This window comes from Bufo bufo, chromosome 5 (assembly GCF_905171765.1).
Source record: "Bufo bufo chromosome 5, aBufBuf1.1, whole genome shotgun sequence".
Classification (NCBI taxonomy): domain Eukaryota; kingdom Metazoa; phylum Chordata; class Amphibia; order Anura; family Bufonidae; genus Bufo; species Bufo bufo.
In genome coordinates this window covers 454,369,464-454,394,050 of record NC_053393.1, presented here as the reverse complement: position 1 = coordinate 454,394,050, position 24,587 = coordinate 454,369,464, and the positions used below count along the sequence as shown (strand labels likewise).

The 24,587-nt window shown below is 46.2% G+C and overlaps 1 protein-coding gene across 1 annotated transcript in view; it reads left to right on the top strand.

The window, feature by feature from the left end:
* Positions 1-5,282: 5,282 nt before the first annotated feature.
* The window catches only part of SNX13 (sorting nexin 13), a 157,571-nt gene continuing 138,266 nt past the window's right edge, over positions 5,283-24,587 (top strand). The window contains 1 exon segment of the mRNA XM_040433682.1: positions 5,283-5,436. Coding sequence (XP_040289616.1) covers positions 5,425-5,436 — 12 coding nt within the window. The 5' untranslated portion in view covers positions 5,283-5,424.

Here is a 24,587-nt window from a genome sequence, read left to right as displayed (position 1 = left end):
GAGCCTAGAATATTGAACCTTTTCACAAAATTCTAATTTTATGTTGTATTAATGCAACTCCTTTTAAGTTGCATTACTGAAATAAATGGACTTTTGCACGATATTCTAATTTTTTGAGTTTCACCTGTAAGTGCCTTGTATTCACTTTCTCTACATGATGAATGCCATTTGCTGAAGTGAGACAACCCCTTTAAATATCCGATTGTGGGACCACCTGAAATGTGTCCATCCTCCTCTCTGCACAGGAAGAGATAACTGTTTTGATGTCTCATAAAGTGGACCCATTTTCGTATTGGCTTGCATATGCTTTTTGTAACATCTAAAAGATTTATGACAAAAAAATAATGAGTTGGAGGCACACAGTCTGCCATTACACTTCAAACAGTGACACGGAAGGATTAAAATGGATCGGACGGGAGCTAGTTAAGAACAAATGGCGCGGTGGAGATCCGATAATCCTATAATCTTAATACATTGCAGCCCAGGGGCCTGGATATAGAACTGGACATTAAATCATGCGGTGCAGGGTAACAATGCGGTAGATCAATAATCAGAAAGACTAGGCTTTCTTCAGTTTGGGCAGGTTCAGTTCCTTATTGTTAGTTACCAGCTTAATAGAAGGTTCCTCTTCTGGGCAATGTTCAAGGTAACCCGAAGAACAAAGGAGAGTCCTCGCCCCATCCCGTTACCTACTATACCAACGTAACACGTTTTTCTGAATTAGAATACTATCTATAACCCTATGTGAGAGAGGGAGGAAGATGGAATCCCACTCCTGATAGGCTGACAAAGTCACGTGACTATGGAAAGGGGCGGAGCACGGGGTTTTAAGTTCTATTTTTCTTATAAGATTGGACATTTTATGATAGAAAAAGTGTTTTAAGAGTTTTTCTTTTCTTTTGATGCCATTTATCAAACAGGTGTAAAGTAGAACTGGCTTAGGCTACTTTCACATCTGCGTTTTCAATTCAATAGTGGATGAAAACGCTTCAGTTTTGTCCCTATTCATTGTCAATGGGAACCAATCTGAACGAAACGGAGTGAACCAAAATGCATTCCGTTCCGTTTGGTTGTGTCCCATCGCAGACAGAATAAGGCCTCATGCACACGACCGGATGTATATTGCGGTCAGCCAAAAAAGGATCCGCAAAAAATACGGATGACGTCCGTGTGCACCCCGTATTTTGCGGAACGGAACAGCTGGCCCCTGATAGAACAGTCCTATCCTTGTCCGTAATGCAGACAATAATAGGACATATTCTATTTTTTTTTGTGGAACGGAAATACGGACACGGAATGCACACTGAGCACCTTCCGTTTTTTTGGTGGACCCATTGAAATGAATGGTTCTGTATACGGTCCGCAAAAAACCCGGAACGGACACGGAAAGAAAATACGTTTGTGTGCATGATCCCTGAGGCTGAGTTCACATCACCGTTCAGCCTTTCTGTTCTTCTGCTCCGTTATAGGACCAGGAGAACAGAAAGGACAGATTCAGCACATAACTGAGCCGAATGGAGCCTACAGACCCCTCAGACTATAATGGGGTCCGCTAGGTTTTCACTCAGAGGAAGATTTTTGAAGCAGAGACAAAAGTTGTGCTCCCAGGACTTTTGTCTCCGCTTCAAAATCTTCCTCTGAGTAGAAATCTAACGGACCCCATCATAACAGCTGATCGGTGGTGGTCTCAGGTGTTGAACCCCCAGCGATCAGATACTGATGACCAATCTAGAGGACAGGTCATCAGCATCAATATCTCAGGAAACCCTTTTAACATTTTTTAAAATGTATTGCTGATTTCTCCCGTAACTGCTGACTTATGAGCTACAGGTTGAATACGGCCCCCAGAGAGGTTGTACAGGGCTGTGCAGCCTCACTGCAGAGCTGATCTGGGTCTGATAAGACCCAGCATCTCCTGGTGATCACATGACAGGAGCAAAAGAGGCACTGTGGCTTTCTGATCTCTATACACAGCGCTCATTGACTGCTGTGTATAGAGCGGTGGGTTAGGTTTAGGGTTTTTCACAACCCCTGCCTTCTCTGTGGGAAGCCCTGTTGTCACTGCCAGATGTTTTTTTTTTTCTGTCTGGATTAATAATCTGTGTCACGACAAAAAAAAAAATATATAAAGTCATTTTTCAAACTGGTGTAAAGTAGAACTGGCTTAGTTGCCCATAGCAACCAATCAGATTCCACCTTTCATTTCCCAAAGGAGCTGTCAAAAATGAAAGGAGGAATCTGATTGGTTGCTATGGGCAACTAAGCCAGTTCTACTTTACACCAGTTTGAAAGATGACCCATAATAATGTTCATTCTAGGCACGGACTCCAAAAACAGAAGAAGACCTGCAACAACTTGTATATGGGGAGCTATGCAGAAATAAGAGAAGCCAAACCAAACTTCCTATAGCAGCAGAAAGTATAGACAAAACCCTCCAGCCATCACCTCCGACCCAGGGCTGAAATGTCTCCATTCACACCGTGCGTAGCTTCTTAGTAGCTCTGGGATCCCCAGGCACGGCTGTGATGAGATTATACAGCAGATGGATCCGTCCAGGAACCACCAGCGTGCTGCAAGGAGCAAGGTGGACATCTACTGTACCAGCCCTGACCAGAGCTGATAGCTACCGGACCCTGGGGGAGATTTAGCAAAACTGGTGTAGAGGAAAACCAGCTTAGTTGCCCATAGCAACCAATCAGAGTCCACCTTTCATTTTCCAAAGGAGCTCTGAAAAAAAGAAATGTGGAAGCTGATTGGTTGCTATGGGCAACTAAACCAGTTCTTCTTCACACCAGTTTTGATAAATCCCCCCCTAATATATACACTGCTCAAAAAAATAAAGGGAACACTTAAACAACACAATGTAACTCCAAGTCAATCACACTTCTGTGAAATCAAACTGTCCACTTAGGAAGCAACACTGAGTGACAATCAATTTCACATGCTGTTGTGCAAATGGGATAGACAACAGGTGGAAATTATAGGCAATTAGCAAGACACCCCCAATAAATGGTTCTGCAGGTGGTGACCACAGACCACTTCTCAGTTCCTATCTTCCTGGCTGATGTTTTGGTCACTTTTGAATGCTGGCGGTGCTTTCACTCTAGTGATAGCATGAGACAGAGTCTACAACCCACACAAGTGGCTCAGGTAGTGCAGCTTATCCAGGATGGCACATCAATGCGAGCTGTGGCAAGAAGGTTTGCTGTGTCTGTCAGCGTAGTGTCCAGAGCATGGAGGCGCTACCAGGAGACAGGCCAGTACATCAGGAGACGTGGAGGAGGCCGTAGGAGGGCAACAACCCAGCAGCAGGACCGCTACCTTCGCCTTTGTGCAAGGAGGAACAAGAGGAGCACTGCCAGAGCCCTGCAAAATGACCTCCAGCAGGCCACAAATGTGCATGTGTCTGCTCAAACGGTCAGAAACAGACTCCATGAGGGTGATATGAGGGCCCGACGTCCACAGGTGGGGGTTGAGCTTACAGCCCAACACCGTGCAGGACGTTTGGCATTTGCCAGAGAACACCAAGATTGGCAAATTCGCCACTGGCGCCCTGTGCTCTTCACAGATGAAAGCAGGTTCACACTGAGCACATGTGACAGACGTGACAGAGTCTTGAGACGCCGTGGAGAACGTTCTGCTGCCTGCAACATTCTCCAGCATGACCGGTTTGGCATTGGGTCAGTAATTGTGTGGGGTGGCATTTATTTGGAGGGCCGCACAGCCCTCCATGTGCTCGCCAGAGGTAGCCTGTCTGCCATTAGGTACCGAGATGAGATCCTCAGACCCCTTGTGAGACCATATGCTGGTGCGGTTGGCCCTGGGTTCCTCCTAATGCAAGACAATGCTAGACCTCATGTGGCTGGAGTGTGTCAGCAGTTCCTGCAAGACGAAGGCACTGATGCTATGGACTGGCCCGCCTGTTCCCCAGACCTGAATCCAATTGAGCACATCTGGGACATCCTGTCTCGCTCTATCCACCAACGTCACGTTGCGCCACAGACTGTCCAGGAGTTGGCAGATGCTTTAGTCCAGGTCTGGGAGGAGATCCCTCAGGAGACCGTCCGCCACCTCATCAGGAGCATGCACAGGCGTTGTAGGGAGGTCATACAGGCACGTGGAGGCCACACACACTACTGAGCCTCATTTTGACTTGTTTTAAGGACATTACATCAAAGTTGGATCAGCCTGTAGTGTGTTTTTCCACTTTAATTTTGAGTGTGACTCCAAATCCAGACCTCCATGGGTTAAAAAATTTGATTTCCATTTTTTAATTTTTGTGTGATTTTGTTGTCAGCACATTCAACTATGTAAAGAACAAAGTATTTCAGAAGAATATTTAAATAATTCAGATCTAGGATGTGTTATTTTTGTGTTCCCTTTATTATTTGAGCAGTGTACTTTTCGGTGCGGATTCTGTATGGTAATTGAAATCAATGAGTGACCTAAAAACCACAAAAAAAAAAATCTGCTTCAAATGGAAAACTGCATAAAAACAAAAAATGGCAGGGAAAGGGGATGGAATTTTGACATGAATTCTGATCCTAAGGGGATGGTTGAGTTTGACAGAATTTGGCCCTGTTTCCGTGTAAATGGCGGCCACACAGGGTGGGAGAGAGCGCTGCTGGTCATGTGATCGCGGTTTATTGACATCTCCGGTCTTGGTGCTGGCATAAATCATGGCCTCCCATGGAAAACATTTCCACACATCTGTCAGAACACTTTGTGGCACAGAATCCTCGCCAAATTCTTCTTGCAAAAGATGCTTCCGTGTGAAAGGGGCCTAAATGTTATACACAGGTGTATACAGCACCATTACCGTGTGCATAAAATACTCCATTCACATGCACTGCAGACAGAATGCTGGCGGTTTCTGTCAGGTTCATATGTGGAATCCTCTATGTGTGAACAAAGCCTAAAGCTCCCTCCCCCTCCCCCTCCACTGTTTCCCAAGTACTCCAGTAGTCTGTCCTAAAAGACACCCGCAGTGCACCCTCCTCAGCACTAGTCTGGTCCATGACGGGCGCCTCCTATCAGGGAGTTACGTGTATTATTATGAGGGACGCTCCCTCTTGTGATTATCATGGACAGAGCAGAAACTGGAGAAGAACGGATAGGCGGGGCTAAGGCTGGGCGGGGCTAAGCTTTAGACTGCGAAGAGCGTGGAGTGACTGAACTAGCCACGCCCCTCCTCTCCAGTCTGTCGCTAGAGCTCTATGTTTATTATCTCTGCCCGTCCCTCCCCTCCACAACATGGCGGCTCTTCCGGAGGCGGCCGGAGGGTAGGGGTGGGTCAGCCTGAGCAGCTACCGGAGGATAGGGATATACAGGGCCGGGCAGGGGCTGCTCTGGTAAACACAGGCGAGGAACAACGCTTGTTTATAATGCTGCGGGGATAGAGGAGCGGCTCGGCCGGTGGTAATCATGACCCCAAAGGTAAGACGCGTACACCCCAGTAATGGGGTCACCAGCACTGGATGGGGGGAGTAGTCCTGGTGCGCTGAGCAGTCTGCAGCCTCCGAGATGATGGGAGTGTGACAGGGAGACAGGTGGGGATGTGACAGCAGTGACGCCGGGGGGACTGCAGCAGTTGGACGGGTGGCAGCAGCGGGCACTGGACCCAGGAGGTGACAGCGGCGGGCACTGGACCCAGGAGGTGACAGCAGCTGGCACTGGACCCAGGAGGTGACAGCAGCGGGCACTGGACCCAGGAGGTGACAGCAGCGGGCACTGGACCCAGGAGGTGACAGCAGCGGGCACTGGACCCAGGAGGTGACAGCGACAGGCACTGGACCCAGGAGGTGACAGCGGCGGGCACTGGACCCAGGAGGTGACAGCGGCGGGCACTGGACCCAGGAGGTGACAGCGGCGGGCACTGGACCCAGGAGGTGACAGCGGCGAGCACTGGACCCAGGAGGTGACAGCGGCAGGCACTGGACCCAGGAGGTGACAGTGGCGGCTGTATGGGTGGCAGCGGCAGGTACTGGACCCAGGAGGTGACAGCGGTGGGCACTGGACCCAGGAGGTGACAGCAGCGGCTGTATGGGTGACAACAGCGGGCACTGGACCCAGGAGGTGACAGCGGCGGGCACTGGACCCAGGAGGTGACAGCGGCGGCTGTATGGGTGGCAGCGGCGGGCACTGGACCCAGGAGGTGACAGCGGTTTGTGCACTGATCAGCTGGGAAGGACTGACCGGAGACAGGCGGGTGCTGTGGGGATGGTGACAGAAGTTTATTTGGGGGATCCAGCAGTGGGTGACGGCGGTGTGCCGGGGTGCTCCATCAGTGGGTGACGGCGGTGTGCCGGGGGGCTCCATCAGTGGGTGACGGCGGTGTGCCGGGGGGCTCCAGCAGTGGGTGACGGCGGTGTGCCAGGGGGCTCCAGCAGTGGGTGACGGCGGTGTGCCAGGGGGCTCCAGCAGTGGGTGACGGCGGTGTGTCGGGGGGCTCCAGCAGTGGGTGACTACTGAGTGTTGAGTTGTAAGGCTGGGTGGCAGCAGTATGTGGGGTGTGCTAGCAGAGGGGACTATGGGGGACAGGTGACAGCAGTTGAGGGGGGAACAATCAGCAGATTGGAGAGGAGACCTCAGCGGGTGATGTGGACGGTCAGGGATTATGGTGACTTCATTCATTCACCAGTCATTCTTTATAACTTGTCATTTTTTGGCACGCCCCGATCTGTCACGAGTGATATGTGAACTGGTTGTCAGTGGCTGTACATACAGGTCAGGCTACTTTCACACTCGCGTTTGGTGCGGATCCGTCATAGATCTGCACAGACGAATCCACACCGATAATACAACCGCATGCCTCCGTTCAGAACGGACCCGTTTGCATTATCTTTAACATAGCCAAGACGTCTTGAACACCTTTGAAAGTCAATAGAGGACGGATCCGTTTTCTAATGTGCCAGATTGTGTCATAGAAAACGGATCCATTCCCATTGACTTACATTGTGTGTCAGGACGGATCCGTTTGGCTCAGTTTCGTCAGACGGACACCGAAACGCTGCAAGCAGCTGCATTCTGAGCGGATCCTTTTCCATTCAGAATGCATTAGAATCCAAAATGATCCGTTTTGGACCGCTTGTGGGAGCCCTGAACGGATCTCACAAATGGAAACCAAAACGCCAGTGTGAAAGTAGCCTTACACGTATGTTATACCTGCGCAGGTTCCTGGTACTGGTTTCAGCCCGGTGGTTCCTGGGATTTGCGGGAGGATTTTTTCGTTCAGTCATGTCTGATGGAGCGCCAGGGCTATAAAATAAGCCGTTCCCCTGAGATTTCTGTGTTTCTGTTTGTTGTTATTGCTGTGATCAATATCGCCAGACAGCGATCGAGCCCCGCGAAACCAGAGAATCGTGTCGTCGTCCTGTCTCTAGGCGGTCCGCAGAGCATTGCGCCGTATGCCAGTGCTGGGTTATCTGATGGGTTAGTGCCCTGAACGTGGTGGACGTTAGTTTCCTCTAAATGGCTATTGCAGACACGCTGTTTAACCCCTTACCAGCCAAGCCGTTTTTGTGTCTATTCCTTGTCATTTCACTTTTGTATTTTCACTTCATGGCGCAGTATTTTTCAGTGCCACCATTTTGGGCATCTATAACTTGATTTTTTTAACATAATTTCTTTGCCATTTACTGTGGCAGTAAGGATACCTAATCAATACCAAATAAATGTAGATTTTTTTTTTTAAAACTGTTTAGTACTTTTGTGCAGTAAAAACAGGTTTTATGGGGGAAAAAAAAAAGTCTGTTATGTTGTGGCAGCTCCGGCATGGAGAGAATACTGGCACGGTTTTGGCGGGTGGTGGGGGGCTATGATGGCTGCCGGGTCTTCTCTCTCTACTCCAGGGGCCCTGACTAACCCAAGCTGGGCCCAATGTCTAAAGAGTGGTGCAACTTGGGTTTCTAAGCTTTTTTTTTTCTGGCTTGGCAAGGGGGCTGGGCTTTGTGTGAAGGCTCAGGTTGGTTTCGGTTTTGTGCCAGATCCGACACTGTCCGTTATTTTCCTTCTTCTGCTCCTCTAACAGAGCAGAGCGACTGAAGTAACTGGTGCAGATGTGAACGTGGCCTAATTTATCATCCAGCCTCAGGCAATGCTACATCTGTGTGAGTTTACGGCATCTAAAGGCTTTGTAAGTCTGGGCCAATGCGTGGAGAGCAGCGGCGCGTGAGATGAGCTGATCACCGCTGCTCATAGAGTGGACTGTGTTAGGGGCTCGCTACGCTACCTCCTGCTTCATGCCATAACCGGACGGTACACTAGGGCTCACACCAGCTTTTCCGTTCATTGGCGTACAGTGTAGAGCAGGGGTGGGCAATTATTTTTTCGATGGGGCCACATGAGAAACTGAAAATATTTTGGAGGGCCGGGCCAAAAGGCTAAACTCAATACTGCATAAAATCAATTGTATTTCTTTATAAAAAGCAGTAAATATCATTGTTGGACAACTGGTACGAGTACTTGTTATAGTTAAACAATGAAAAAGTGAGGTTGCCTTACAAGAAAAAAATTTAAATTTATTAAACAAAATTTCCCAAAACAATGAACATTTTTCACTATTTGTGACTCATATTAGTGAAAATTTACAATCACGTTCACTCAAACACATTTTGAGTTTCATTTACTGTTGGAAATTTTAAGGCGCATTGGCGACCATTTTGGTCGCCATCTGGAGCGCTGTATTGCATCAGTGACATGAACACTCTCCACATAGAATGTTATATTACATCAGTGACATCACCGCTCTCCACATATATGTGATGAGCGGTGATGTCACTGATGTAATGTATTACTTACTGGTATATGTGGACAGCAGTGATGTCACTGATGTAATATATTACTTATGTGTGGAGAGTGGTGATGTCACTGATGTAATATATCACTTATAAGTAATATATTACATCTGTGACATCACCGCTCTCCACATATAAGAGGCATATTACATCAGTGACGTCATCCCTTGGCGCTGGGGTGCGCAGCCAGGGCCGGCCTTAGGTGTTCAGGCGCCCTGTGTGAGCTAACCTTGTGGTAGTGTTACCTGCAGTCCTATGTAAAACCACAGATAACACTAGTGCTAAATAATGTAGTAGTGTTACCTGCAGTCCTATGTAAAACCACAGATAACACTAGTGTAGATCATGTGGAAGTGTTACCTTCGTCCTTAGTGTGCCTCCCTGTGTCTATCGCACAGACTCCATGCTGGCGCTGCCTCCTCTTCCATCTTCTTCCCCGCACAGAACGTTCTGAAGCAGCTGCGTCAAGACATAGGAACACTGTGGGCAAGGTGATACACACAGGGAGAGACATACACACAGGGACGGGGACACACACAAAGGGACAGACACACTCACACACACACAAAGGGACGGACACACACAAAGGGACAGACACACACGGACGGACACACACAAAGGGACAAACACACACACACAGGGATGGACACACACACACACAAAGGGACAAACACACACACACAGGGATAGACACACACACAAAGGGACAGACACACACACAGGGACGGACACACACACACACACACACACACACAAAGGGACAGACACACACACACACAGGGACGGACACACACACACTGGCACACTCAACATCAGCAGCAAGTCCAACCCTTAATGACCCCCACAATCCCTGGGGGGGGGGGGGGGTTGATGTAGTAGCAGGCAGGAAAGCACACACTGTCCCCCTGTCCTATATGAGCCCCCCCCACCCCCACCAAATACCTGTAAGTTCTGTTAGTTGCTTGGCTTTGGCTGTGGCTGCTGGCTGGGGCTCCGCCTCCTTCCTCTTTCTGCCTGTGCGGCAGCTGCATCACGCTCCAGCAGCCACTGGTCTGCTCTGTTAAAGAGACAGGCAGGCCAGGCAGCAGAGCGGAGCGCAGAGCGGCCGCGGGCCCCGCCCCCTCCTCACTCCGGACAGTGACTCCGTGCTGTTACAGGGCCGGCGGCGGCAACAAAATATAGGGGGCCCAAGTAAAATCCACCAATGCCGGGGGCCGGATTAAAAGGTCCGCCGGGCCGTATACGGCCCGCGGGCCGTAGTTTGCCCTGGTCTGGTGTAGAGGAAAAGTAGAGCGGTTCCCTAAGGCTCGTGAGAGGCGGAATCTGGTTGCTATGGGCAACTGCTCCAGTTTTAGATTGTACTACTTTTGAGAATTCTCCTCCGTTCCTATGTGTGGTCTCCACCTTACTGGTCCATGGACTGATCTGTCGTAGAGGAATGTCAGAAGTTTATGTCAGAGGAGATTCGGACTCCGCGATTGCTGCCGCAAATGGACGTAAACGTCAAACGGATAGCAAAAACGCGATGTGAACCCTTAAAGGGGTTAACCACTTTGTACATATATCGGTAATCGCATACTGCCGTGTGTAACAGCATGAGCACCCGCTACCTCCGGGCCTACCTTAGGGTACAGTCACACGATGGTAAACGGGAAAAAAAAAATCTTAAAAAAGGGTCCGCTGTCAGTTTTTCTTGCCCATCAGTGTGTACATCCGTTTTCTGGCCGTCTGTTTTGTTTTATTTATTTATTTTTTCAACATTCCTTTTGCATCATTTTTTTTTAATGTGTGTTAAAAACGGATGCATTTCATTGCAGTGTCTTCAGTATAAATGATGCCCGCCACAGTGCCCTCAGTATATATACTGCCCCAGTATCTGCAATGGCCCCGTAGTGCCCTCAGTGTTTATCATACCAGTCCTAGCAAAAATTATGCCTCCAGTATAGATCATAAAAAACACCTCACCACAGGCGCCCACCTGAAAACTTGCATTGCCTCCGCAATGGAGGGAGCAGGACCTGAGAGGTCACGATGATTGGAGTGTCGGGTCCTGTTCTCGAGTGCCTGTGGTGAGAATTTTAATTTTTTTTTTTTTTTTTTACATATTGTGCCTGTTTTTAACGCCCATTAGGCTACTTTCACATTAGCGGCATTCACTATGATGGAGGCGGGCTGGAGGTCCGGCCGCAGCTACGGCACTACTGATCAGCCTAACAGCCAATCCAGTGGATAGGTCATCAGTATTAAAGTCTCGGGAAACCCCTTTAACATCAGGAGTTGATGTTATTTCCAGAAGAAAAGCTGCTAAAATGGCAAAAGTGCAAAAAAAAAAAGCCACAAAATGCCTATGGATATTTTCAGCCTAAGGGCTCATGCACACGATCGTTGCATGTTTTGCGGTCTGCAAATTGCGGATCCACAGAACACGGCTACCGGCCCTTATATGTAGGTAATATCTGGATGAGAATGGAAACTGCGTTCAAAGGTGAACTTTTTATAGCATTTTGTGCTTGATTTATTTCCTTATGAACAAACTTGTAACTTCTTGTCCGAGTATTGTTGGCCATCGAATGCCGCACCTTTGCCCAGTGGTCAGATGAGACCAGCTTGTCTGCAGCATTTCCTGCTCAATATTCTGCCTCGTGCACGCGACCATACTTTTTTTTAAAATTTTAAAATGCAGACCCATTCTTTTCAGTGGGGCCGCAAAAAGATGCGGACAACACATGGATGTCATCCAGACAAGAATAGGCAGTACTACTTAGGGTCCGCAGGAAGTGAGAGATGCACACGGTTGGTATCCGTGTTTTGTGGATCCACGGCTTGCAGACCGCAAAACGGTATACAGTCATGTGCATGAGGCCTTACAAAGGACCTGTAACCTCCTCTGCATAGGGATTCAGCACAGACGTCACACGGATGTCAACTGCATTTTCTGCGCCTCTGCATTCTGCGGACCGCAAAATACATACGGTCGTGTAAATGAATCTTTAGTAACTACTTGTGTTTCTTATATAATAACAAAGATGGATCATGTAGACCAGGCATGCTCAACCTGCGGCCCTCCAGCAAAACTACAACTCCCATCATTCCCTGACAGCTATTATCCTACAGAAGGGCATCGTGGGAGTTGTAGTTTTACAACTGCTGGAGGGCCGCAGGTTGAGCATGCCTGATGTAGACTATGTGCTGTGTCATTCCTCCATTATTCCTACTAAAAGTTTCTGAATGTATTACCAGCAGTCTGGGTGTTACCAGCTGGAAGAGCGTTCCTGCATGGCCTGATTGGACAGTGTCTGACTGCTGGGTCCCCACAGATCACAAGAACGGGTGTCTTTAAGCCCCCAGTGTGAAGCGAGAAGTTGTGTGCCACTGTAGCCGAGCAGTCGGGAGATGAAGCAGTGGTCACGCCTGCGCACTACTACTCCAGTCACACAGGGGACTCGGGGACCCTTGTGAATGTTGGGGATCGCTGTGGTCAGTACCCCAGAGATCATACAGTTATCATTAACACCCCTTGCTGTACACCCCAGAAGTGGTCAGCTCTGACCAAGGACAACATCTGCATGGAGTTTGTATGTTCTCCCCGTGGTTGGAGCGTGGGAGGAAACCGCACAAAGACATAGAACACTTAGATTGTGAGCTCCTCTGGGGACAGCAAAAGATGCTATGTCAGCACTATGTAAGAGAGTCTAATAAATACATCGGCAGAGGTCTGTAAACTGTGGAACAATCTCCGAATAATGTTCCTTTTCCTAAAATATTAAAATAATAATAATAAAAAAGACTCAGAGAATCTGGAGAAATCCACAACAGATGGTGATTATTGGATGCTCGTGATCTCCAGGCCAGAGTCATAGTTCGGGATGAGCGAATAGACTTCGGATGAAACCTCCAAAGTCGATTCGCATAAAACTTTGTTTCAATACTGTACGGAGCGAGCGCTCCCTACAGTAATTACAATGTATTGGCTCCGATGAGCCAAAGTTTATTACTTTGCGAAGTCTTGTGGGACTTCGGGTAATAACTTCATAAATAGATTTTTACTGTAAAAATACTTTTCCCGAACTCTGGTTCGGTTCCTATACATTGTAATCCTGTAGGGCGCGCTCGCTCCATACAGTATTGAAACAAAGTTTTATGTGAATTGACTTTTGGATGTTTCATCCGAAGTTGATTTGCTCATCCCTAAGTTGATAGTATCTGTAAACCGCCATGGAATATGTCAGTGCTATATAAGGCTACTTTCACACTGGCGTTTTGGCTTTCCGTTTGTGAGATCCGTTCAGGGTTCTCACAATCGGTCCAAAACGGATCAGTTTGCATTCTAATGCGTTCTGAATGGAAAAGGATCCGCTCAGAATGCATCAGTTTGCCTCCGTTCCGTCTCTATTCCGCTTTGGAGACGGACACCAAAACGCTGCTTGTAGCATTTTGGTGTCCGTCTGATGAAACTGAGCCAAACGTCCTGGCACACAATTAGTCGGTGGGGACGGATCCGTCCTGGCACTCAATGTAAGTCAATGGGGACGGATCCTTTTTCTATGACACAATCTGGCACAAAAGAAAACAAATCCGTCCTCTATTGACTTTCAATGGTGTTCAAGACGGATCTGTCTTGGCTATGTTACAGATAATGCAAACGGATCCGTTCTGAACGGATGCAGACGGTTGTATTATCTGAACGGATCCGCACAAAACGGGAGTGTGAAAGTGAGTAAAATAAATACATGAGGACCATGCAGTATATGACCGAAAGGTCCCGAGTGGAGGATTTATGATTTTCATAAACTTAATGAGCACAAAAAAAACGCACATTTCACTTCTTAATAGCCTATTTTATAAGTTTTTTTTGTTTTTGTTTTTAAAAAAAGAGTCATACCGAGAGCATGCTGCGCATGCCACTAACACAAACATAGCCCCCAAGAAACAAAACTGTGTAAGTAGACTATTTTGTTATACTATTGTGGGGTAAAAATATAGGGAAAAATGCAGCTGGAAATGCGACAAAATGCTGTGAGTCCCGTAAAGTCCACCCATTTCCAGCTGAACCCTGCTGCCTTGTAGAGCAAAAAAGTGTAGAAACCCTAGATGCGCCAAATGGTGCCACTGTCTTAGACAAATTTTTGGTGCAGACACGTTATTAAATATGGGTCAGTCATCAGTATCTGATTGGCGGGAGTCGGACACCTGGCGCCCCCGCTGGCACTTCATGTGAGCACTGCGTCCTCTTCTTTACGTTGCATTTTTACTCTGGGTCACTGACTTATTCAAGATGCAGCATGTTCTAGATCTGATATTTTTGGGGTGTTTTCCCCATAGTCTTCGCTAAAGGGCTTAAAAAAACATTAGGAAAAAAAAGTGCATGTACAAAATGTCAGGCTCTGTTCACACTGTAAGGCCCCTTTTACACGAGCAAGTTTTCTGCGCGGGTGCAATGCGTGACGTGAATGCATAGCACCCGCACTGAATCCTGACCCACTTTTTTTTTTCACGCATCAGTTCTGCGTTGCGTGAAAAATGCAGCATGTTCTATATTCTGCGTTTTTCACACAGCCCTGGCCCCATAGAAGTGAATGAGGCTCTCCCCCCACCCCAGTGCCTTCAGCTCTCCCCCACCCCAGTGCCTTCAGCTTCACTCCCCCAGTGCCATCAGCCCCTCCATGCCATCCATTGCCATGTCCCCCACTCCCCCAGTGCCATCAGATCAGCCCCTCCATGTCCCCCACTCCCATCTGCCCCCCTCCATGCCATCCATTGCCAGATGTCCCTTTTCAGTGCCATGTACCCAGCGCCAGTGAAATAAAATACCTTTCCTGTAGGGGTGCCACTCCACAGCTGCTTCCTCTTTTTGTCCGCGCGCTGCACTGAATCCTGACGTCACACAGTGTCGGGTCATAGTGCCCGCTTACGTGCACTATGACCTGGCGATGTGTCAGGATCCAGTGCAGCGCGGTACGGGCCGGCGGGTGACCACGGAGCGGTAAGTAATAGCAAGCGCTTCAATCCCGCTCCGTGGTCACATGACACAAACGAATCTTGCATCGAGGATTTTTTTGTGTCGAATTACTCGATTCAATCGAGTAATTGTTTTAGCCCTACTTCAGTTTTTTTTTATCACACGTGTGAAAAACGCATCAAGACCCATTGCACCCGCACGGAAAACACTGAACGCAATCGCAGACTAAACTGACTGAACTTGCTTGCAAAATGGTGCGAGTTTCACTGAACGCATCCGGACCTAATCCGTCCCGCTCGTGTGAAAGGGGCCTAAAAAGTGCAAAGGGGGTGCAGTAGTTTATTTGGTGGCCACAAGCGACCTCTTCTCATAGACCAGTTACTCATTGCTCTGCCACTGTTTTTGGCGCATGTATTTTGCTGTGTGAACATCGTCTTACAGAATAAAATTGAATTGGAATTCATGCTATTTTCAAAAGCAGGCAAAAAAGTTCAGATATCGGAGCTTGTGGGGGGAGGAGGTGTTTCTTCCCCACGTCATGTCCATGTGGATTAGAAGCAGATATTCTTGGTGACCCGGTATCCATGCTGTCATGTATTATGTCACCATACATGATCAGTTGGGTGTATTGTCACTAGTGTGTGGTTTGCAGGTCTTGACGTGACCTGTGTAGGTGTGGATCCATCACTATTACATGAATTAGAACAGGGCCTTCTAGTTTTTGTTTGCCCTTTACATGTAAAGAAGTCTTTTGTGCACACAGTGACGGTAAGTGACTGCTAAGCACACCTATTATATGTCAGATTACTGCTCTGTACGAAGAGCTGATGGCACCATGAGGTCTTCACACACTGGCCACAGCCGTATTACGGACTATGCGTCCAGCGTAAGGTTGCGTTCACACGCGTCGGACGTTTTCCAGGTGTATGCTTAGCTCCCCTCCAAAAAGAAAAGCCATGAAAGGTAAGGTCTTGCACACCACCGTTGCCTGCTTTACGGTCCACGCATTGTGGATCCACAAAACACAGCCGCGTGCATTCCACATTTTGCGGAAAAGAAAGTCTGGCCCATAATAGAACAAGTCCTATTAATGCGGTCAATAATAGGACATGTTGTGTTTATTTTTATTTTTTTGAGGAACGGCCATGTGGACACGGAGTAAATTCTGTATTTTATGTGAACCCATTGAAGTGAATGGATCTGCATAGAGGCCGAAAAAAATTAAGCACGGAAACGAAATGAAATACGTTTGTGTGCATGAGCCCTCAGTAGCATGTTACTTACTTTAGGTGGAAATACCGGAGATTGGCCTCAATAAATAAGAGCTTATTCACACATCAGTGATTCGCGTTCTCCGCGTACAGGACACGGATTTCTGTGTTCATCCTTACATCTGTGTTTTATCATGGACTTTAGGTTTAGGAAAGAGAGGAAGAAAACGCTACCTTGGTCCTAGTTGTGTAAGCAGAGATCTCATTACTGATCACTATTAGATCTTCTCTCAGTCGTCTTTTTTTCAAAGTTAAATGACCCTTAATTTTGATGATCTTTCTGGTACTGCAGCCCACCCACCCATTTATTACTTTAATTGCCCTCCTTTGAACTTGCTTTGATATCTTTCTTGTGCACAGGAGCCAATATTGTGATAAAGTGGTAGAATTTTTAAAGTCCGTTTGGAGAAGTCTGCCGAATGTGTGAAATATTGCAGGATGTTTGATAAATTTGGTACATTAAAGGGCTTCTACCACCAGATTTGGTCCTTTTTAGCTGACTGACACTAGCGATGTGCTACTGTCAGCAGTCCATAACAGTGTTCTTACTTATCATCTGTCTGCTGCCGTTCACCTTAAAAACGTACTTTTATAGATATGCTAATGAGCCTCTAGGTGCTATGTGGGCGTCATTAGCACCTAGAGGGCTCCGTCCACTAACCATTTCAGCCGCCCATCGCGTCCCTCCAGCCCGCCCCGCTCCTGTTGATTGACGTGAAACTTCTCAGTATCTCGTACCAATTCCCACGCCTGCGCCGTGCGCTTCTGTATTCGGCGCAGTGAGTGAATGCCGCGCTCCTGGTGCCGGCTTCCTCACTGTAACGTAGTTGGCGCAGGCGCAGTGAGGAAGCCGGCGTCGGGAGAATACAGAAGCGCACGGCGCAGGCGCGGGAATTGGTACGAGATACTGAGAAGTTTCACGTCAATCAACAGGAGCGGGGCGGCCTGGAGGGACGCGATGGGCGGCTGAAATGGTTAGTGGACGGAGCCCTCTAGGTGCTAATGACGCCCACATAGCATCTAGAGGCTCATTAGCATATCTATAAAAGTACGTTTTTAAGGTGAACGGCAGCAGACAGATGATAAGTAAGAACACTGTTATGGACTGCTGACAGTAGCACATCGCTAGTGTCAGTCAGCTAAAAAGGACCAAATCTGGTGGTAGAAGCCCTTTAATATAAAAAATAAAAATCTGACATAGGTCTCTTTCACACGGTCAGTATTTAGTCAGTATTTTGCATCAGTATTTGTAAGCCAAAACCAGCAGTGGAACCTACAGAGAAAAGGTATAATAGAAAAAATAGGCAAAAATACTGACCGGGTGGAAGAGGCCATATAGTACGTGACAACCTCTAACAAAGCTAGAACCAGCCCTGTACCTGACATGGCTCCAGAGATCTCCACCTTCATTGCTCTGCTAGATTTACAGTGGATATAAAAACTCTACACACCCCTGTTAAAATGTCAGGTTTCTGTGATGTCAAAAAATGAGACAAAGATAAATCATTTCAGAACTTATTCCACCTTTAATGTGACCTATAAACTGTACAACTCAATTGAAAAACAAACTGAAATCTTTTAGGTAGAGGGAAGAAAAAATATAAAAATTAAATAATATGGTTGCATAAGTGTGCACTCCCTTAAACTAATACTTTGTTGAAGCACCTTTTGTTTTTATTACAGCACTCAGTCTTTTTGGGTATGAGTCTATCAGCATGGCACATTTTGACTTGGCAAGATTTGCCCACTCTTCTTTGCAAAAACACTCAGATTGCGAGGGCATCTCCTGTGCACAGCCCTCTTCAGATCACCCCACATATTTTCTATCGGATTCAGGTCTGGGCTCTGGCTGGGCCATTCCAAAACTTCCATCTTCTTCTGGTGAAGCCATTCCTTTGTTGATTTGGATGTATGCTTTGGGTCGTTGTCATGCTGAAAGATGAAGTTCCTCTTCATGTTCAGCTTTTCTAGCAGAAGCCTGAAGGTTTTGTACCAATATTGACTGGTATTTGGAACTGTTCATAATTCCCTCTAGCTTAACTAAGGCCCCAGTTCCAGCTGAAGAAAAACAGCCCCTTGGCATGATGCTGCCACCACCATGCTTCATTGTGGGTATGGTGTTTTTGCGCAAACATATCTTTTGGAATTATGTCCAAAAAGTTCAACCTTGGTTTCATCAGACCAGAACACCTCTTCCCACATGCTTTTGGGAGACTTCAGATGTGTTTTTCCAAAATGTTACCTGGCTTGGATGTTTTTCTTCGTAAGAAAAGGCTTTCGTCTTGCCACTCTACCCCATAGCCCAGACATATGAAGAATACAGGAGATTGTTGTCACATGTACCACACAGCCAGTACTTGCCAGATATTCCTGCAGATCCTTTAAAGTTGCTGTAGGCCTCTTGGTAGCCTCCCAGACCAGTTTTCTTCTCGTCTTTTCATCAATTTTGGAGGGACGTCCAGTTTTTGGTAATGTCCCTGTTGTGCCATATTTTCTCCACTTGATGATGATTGTCTTCACTGTGTTCCATGGTATATCTAATGCCTTGGAAATTACCGTATTTTTCGCTTTATAAGACGCACTTTTTTTTCCCCCAAAAGAGGGGGGAAAATGACAATGCGTCTTATAAAACGATGGTTGACTTTTTTTTACAGGGCTGACACGGATGTATCGCCGGCCGCTATGTTGCACAGTGTGGCCGGCGATACATCAGTTACAGTGCGAGGAGGGGCTGGAGGCAACTCACAGCGGGGCCCGGTGCAGTCACTGTAGTACACCGGGCCCCGCGCACAGAAGTCTCTTTGTATGTAAAATCTTTCATTAAACTTTTATACCGTAAATCGCTCTCCTTTTGATAAACTTTACTAGCCTAATCGCCTGCCTCAGTACTCACTATGAATGTAGCGTGCGGTCCGGCCGGCGTGTGACTGACGTCAAGCTCCTCCCACTTCATAAATGAAGCAGGAGCAGGATGAAGTCATGCGCCGGCCGGACCGCACGCTACATTCATAGTGAGTACTGATGCAGGCGATTAGGCTAGTAAAGTTTATCAAAAGGAGAGCGATTTACGGTATAAAGGATTAATGAAAGATTTTGCATACAAAGAGACTTCTGTGTGCGGGGCCCGGTGTAATACAGTGACTGCACCGGGCCCCGCTGTGAGTTTCCTCCAGCCCCTCCTCCCTCCCCACACTGTGACTGATGTATCGCCGGCCACACTGTGCAGCATAGCGGCCGGCGATATATCAGTGTCAGCTAGTTTATCAAAAGGAGAGCGATTGATTCAGGATTAAAGAAATATTTTACATACAAAGAATAAAGTACTGTAAGGCCTCTTTCACACGGCCGTTTTTTTTTTTCCCGTTTACTGGCCGTTTTTTGCGGTCCGTATACGGTCCGTATACGGAACCATTGATTTCAATGGGTCCGCAAAAAAAAACGGAATGTACTCCGTATGCATTCCGTTTCCGTTTTTCCGTTCTGTTTTAACATAGAACATGTCCTATATTTGGCCGCAAATCACGTTCTGTGGCTCCATTAAAGTCTATGGGTCCGCAAAAAAACGGAATGCATACGGAAGTGCATCCGTATGTCTTCCGTATCCGTTCCGTTTTTTGCGGATCCATCTATTGAAAATGTTATGCCCAGCCCAATTTTTTCTATGAAATTACTGTATACTGTATTTGCCATACGGAACAACGGAACGGAAAAACGAAACGGAAACACAACGGAAACAAAAAACGGAACAACGGATCCGTTTAAAACGGACCGCAAAACACTGAAAAAGCCATACTGTCGTGTGAAAGAGGCCTAATGCTGTGAAACATAGGACCATGAGGGGGACCAGCATAAGATGCTATATGTGTGTCACCCACACATATAGCATCTTATGCTGGCCCCCCTCATGGCCCTATGTGTCACAGCACACATCCCCCATAACAGTGCATCATCCATAGATCCCCCCCATAACAGTGCATCATCCACAGATTCCCCCCATAACAGTGCATCATCCACAGATTCCCCCCCCCCATAACAGTGCATCATCCATAGATCCCCCCTATAACAGTGTGTCATCCACAGATCCCCCATAACAGTGCGTCATCCACAGAGCCCCATAACAGTGTCATCCCCAGACCATTAGTTCAAAATCCACCAAAAGCACACCTTTTGGTTCAAAATATTTTTTTTCTTATTTTCCTCCTCAAAAACCTAGGTGCGTCTTATAATCAGGTGCGTCTTATAAAGCGAAAAATACGGTATTTTGTACCCTTCTCCTGACTGATACCTTTTAAAGGGTTTCTACCACCAGAAATACTGTTATGTAGCTGACTGATATAGCGATGCGCTAATGTCAGCACTACATAACAGTATGCTTCTGACATTAGTCCCTGCAGCCGTTTTTGTAAAATAACCACTTTTATAATATGCTAATGAGCCTCTAGGTGCTATGTGACCGTTAAATCAGCACCTAGAGGCTTGGTCTACTCACCCTTTATCCCACCCAGGTCCTCTGTTGTGCCCGCCCCGCTCCTCTTGATTGATGTCACAGTTCGCAGCCGAAATCCTGCGCCTGCGCCGTTCACTTCTGTATTCGGCATCCACTACTGTATATCAAGCTGGCCCTTTGTGCTGCACCTCAGGGTGCTGATTTTACGCCCACATAGCACCTAGAGGCTCATTAGCATATAATAAAAGTGGTTATTTTACAAAAACGGCTGCAGGGACAAATGTCAGAAGCATACTGTTATGTAGTGCTGACATTAGCGCATCGCTATATCAGTCAGCTACATAACGGTATTTCTGGTGGTAGAAACCCTCTAACAATGAGATCCCTCTGATGCTTTGGAAGCTCTCTGTGGATCATGGCTTTTGCTGTGGGATGCGACTAAGAAAATTTCAGGAAAGACCAACTAGAGCAGCGGAACTTTATTCGGAGTTAATCAGAGGCACTTTAAATGATGGCAGGTGTATGCTGACTCCTATTTAACATGGTTTTGAATGTGATTGCTTAATTCTGAACACAGCTACATCCCCAGTTATAAGAGGGTGTGCACACTTGTGCAACCACATTATTTTAGTTTTTTAGTTTTCTTCCCTCCACCTAAAAGATTTCAGTTTTTTTTTCAATTGAGTTGTACAGTTTATAGGTCACATTAACCACCTCAGCCCCCAGTGCTTAAACACCCTGAAAGACCAGGCCACTTTTTACACTTCTGACCTACACTACTTTCACCGTTTATTGCTCGGTCATGCAACTTACCACCCAAATGAATTTTACCTCCTTTTCTTCTCACTAATAGAGCTTTCATTTGGTGGTATTTCATTGCTGCTGACATTTTTACTTTTTTTGTTATTAATCGAAATTTAACTATTTTTTTGCAAAAAAATGACATTTTTCACTTTCAGTTGTAAAATTTTGCAAAAAAAACGACATCCATATAGAAATTTTGCTCTAAATTTATAGTTCTACATGTCTTTGATAAAAAAAAAATGTTTGGGTAAAAAAAAAATGGTTTGGGTAAAAGTTATAGCGTTTACAAACTATGGTACAAAAATGTGAATTTCCGCTTTTTGAAGCAGCTCTGACTTTCTGAGCACCTGTCATGTTTCCTGAGGTTCTACAATGCCCAGACAGTACAAACACCCCACAAATGACCCCATTTAGGAAAGTACACACCCTAAGGTATTCGCTGATGGGCATAGTGAGTTCATAGAACTTTTTATTTTTTGTCACAAGTTAGCGGAAAATGATGATTTTTTTTTTTTTTTTTTTTTTTTTTCTTACAAAGTCTCATATTCCACTAACTTGTGACAAAAAATAAAAAGTTCTATGAACTCACTATGCCCATCAGCGAATACCTTGGGGTCTCTTCTTTCCAAAATGGGGTCACTTGTGGGGTAGTTATACTGCCCTGGCATTCTAGGGGCCCAAATGTGTGGTAAAGAGTTTGAAATCAAATTCAGTAAAAAATGACCTGTGAAATCCGAAAGGTGCTCTTTGGAATATGGGCCCCTTTGCCCACCTAGGCTGCAAAAAAGTGTCACACATCTGGTATCCCCGTACTCAGGAGAAGTTGAGGAATGTGTTTTGGGGTGTCTTTTTACATATACCCATGCTGGGTGAGATAAATATCTTGGTCAAATGACAACTTTGTATAAAAAAATGGGAAAAGTTGTCTTTTGCCAAGATATTTCTCTCACCCAGCATGGGTATATATAAAATGACACCCCAAAACACATTCCCCACCTTCTCCTGAGTACGGAGATACCAGATGTGTGACACTTTTTTGCAGCCTAGGTGGGCAAAGGGGCCCATATTCCAAAGAGCACCTTTCGGATTTCACAGGTCATTTTTTACTGAATTTGATTTCTAACTCCTTACCACACATTTGGGCCCCTAGAATGCCAGGGCAGTATAACTACCCCACAAGTGACCCCATTTTGGAAAGAAGACACCCCAAGCTATTCCGTGAGGGGCATGGCGAGTTCCTAGAATTTTTTATTTTTTGTCACAAGTTAGTGGAAAATGATGATTTTTTTTTTTTTTTTTTTTCATACAAAGTCTCATATTCCACTAACTTGTGACAAAAAATAAAAACTTCCATGAACTCACTATGCCCATCAGCGAATACCTTGGGGTCTCTTCTTTCCAAAATGGGGTCACTTGTGGTATAGTTATACTGCCCTGGCATTCTAGGGGCCCAAATGTGTGGTAAGGAGTTTGAAATCAAATTCTGTAAAAAATGACGAGTGAAATCCGAAAGGTGCTCTTTGGAATATGGGCCCCTTTGCCCACCTAGGCTGCAAAAAAGTGTCACACATGTGGTATTGCCGTACTCAGGAGAAGTTGAGGAATGTGTTTTGGGGTGTCTTTTTACATATACCCATGCTGGGTGAGATAAATATCTTGGTCAAATGACAACTTTGTATAAAAAAATGGGAAAAGTTGTCTTTTGCCAAGATATTTCTCTCACCCAGCATGGGTATATATAAAATGACACCCCAAAACACATTCCCCACCTTCTCCTGAGTACGGAGATACCAGATGTGTGACACTTTTTTGCAGCCTAGGTGGGCAAAGGGGCCCATATTCCAAAGAGCACCTTTCGGATTTCACAGGTCATTTTTTACTGAATTTGATTTCAAACTCCTTACCACACATTTGGGCCCCTAGAATGCCAGGGCAGTATAACTACCCCACAAGTGACCCCATTTTGGAAAGAAGAGACCCCAAGGTATTCGCTGATGGGCATAGTGAGTTCATGGAAATTTTTTTTTTTTGTCACAAGTTAGTGGAATAGGAGACTTTGTATGAAAAAAAAAAAAAAAAAAAAAATCATCATTTTCCACTAACTTGTGACAAAAAATAAAAGATTCTAGGAACTTGCCATGCCCCTCACGGAATACCTTGGGGTGTCTTCTTTCCAAAATGGGGTCACTTGTGGGGCAGTTATACTGCCCTGGCATTTTCCAGGGGCCCTAATGTCTGGTAAGTAGGTAAATGACCTGTGAAATCTGAAAGGTGCTCTTTGGAATGTGGGCCCCTTTGCCCAGCTAGGCTGCAAAAAAGTGTCACACATCTGGTATCTCCGTACTAAGGAGAAGGTAAGGAATGTGTTTTGGGGTGTCATTTTACATATACCCATGCTGGGTGAGAGAAATATCTTGGCAAAAGACAACTTTTCCCATTTTTTTTATACAAAGTTGGCATTTGACCAAGATATTTATCTCACCCAGCATGGGTATATGTAAAATGACACCCCAAAACATATTCCCCAACTTCTGCTGAATACGGAGATACCACATGTGTGACACTTTTTTGCAGCCTAGGTGGGCAAAGGGGCCCAAATTCCTTTTAGGAGGGCATTTTTAGACATTTGGATACCAGACTTCTTCTCACGCTTTGGGGCCCCTAAAATGCCAGGGCAGTATAAATACCCCACATGTGACCCCATTTTGGAAAGAAGACACCCCAAGGTATTCAATGAGGGGCATGGCGAGTTCATTGAAAAAAAAAAATTTGGGCACAAGTTAGCGGAAATTGATTTTTTGGATTTTGTTCTCACAAAGTCTCCCTTTCCGCTAACTTGGGACAAAAATTTCAATCTTTCATGGACTCAATATGCCCCTCAGCGAATACCTTGGGGTGTCTTCTTTCCAAAATGGTGTTATTTGTGGGGTGTTTGTACTGCCCTGGCATTTGAGGGTCTCCGCAATCATTACATGTATGCCCAGCATTAGGAGTTTCTGCTATTCTCCTTATATTGAGCATACGGGTAATGAGATTTTTTTTTTCCGTTCAGCCTCTGGGCTGAAAGAAAAAAAAGAACGGCACAGATTTCTTCATTCGCATCGATCAATGTGGATGAAAAAATCTCTGCCAAAAAAAGAAAAAGGATGGGAAAGGTGTCTGCCAGGACATAGGAGCTCCGCCCAACATCCATACCCACTTCAGCTCGTATGCCCTGGCAAACCAGATTTCTCCATTCACATCAATCGATGTGGATGAATAAATCATTGCCGGGATTTTTTTTTTTATATATACAAAGTGTTTGCCAAAGT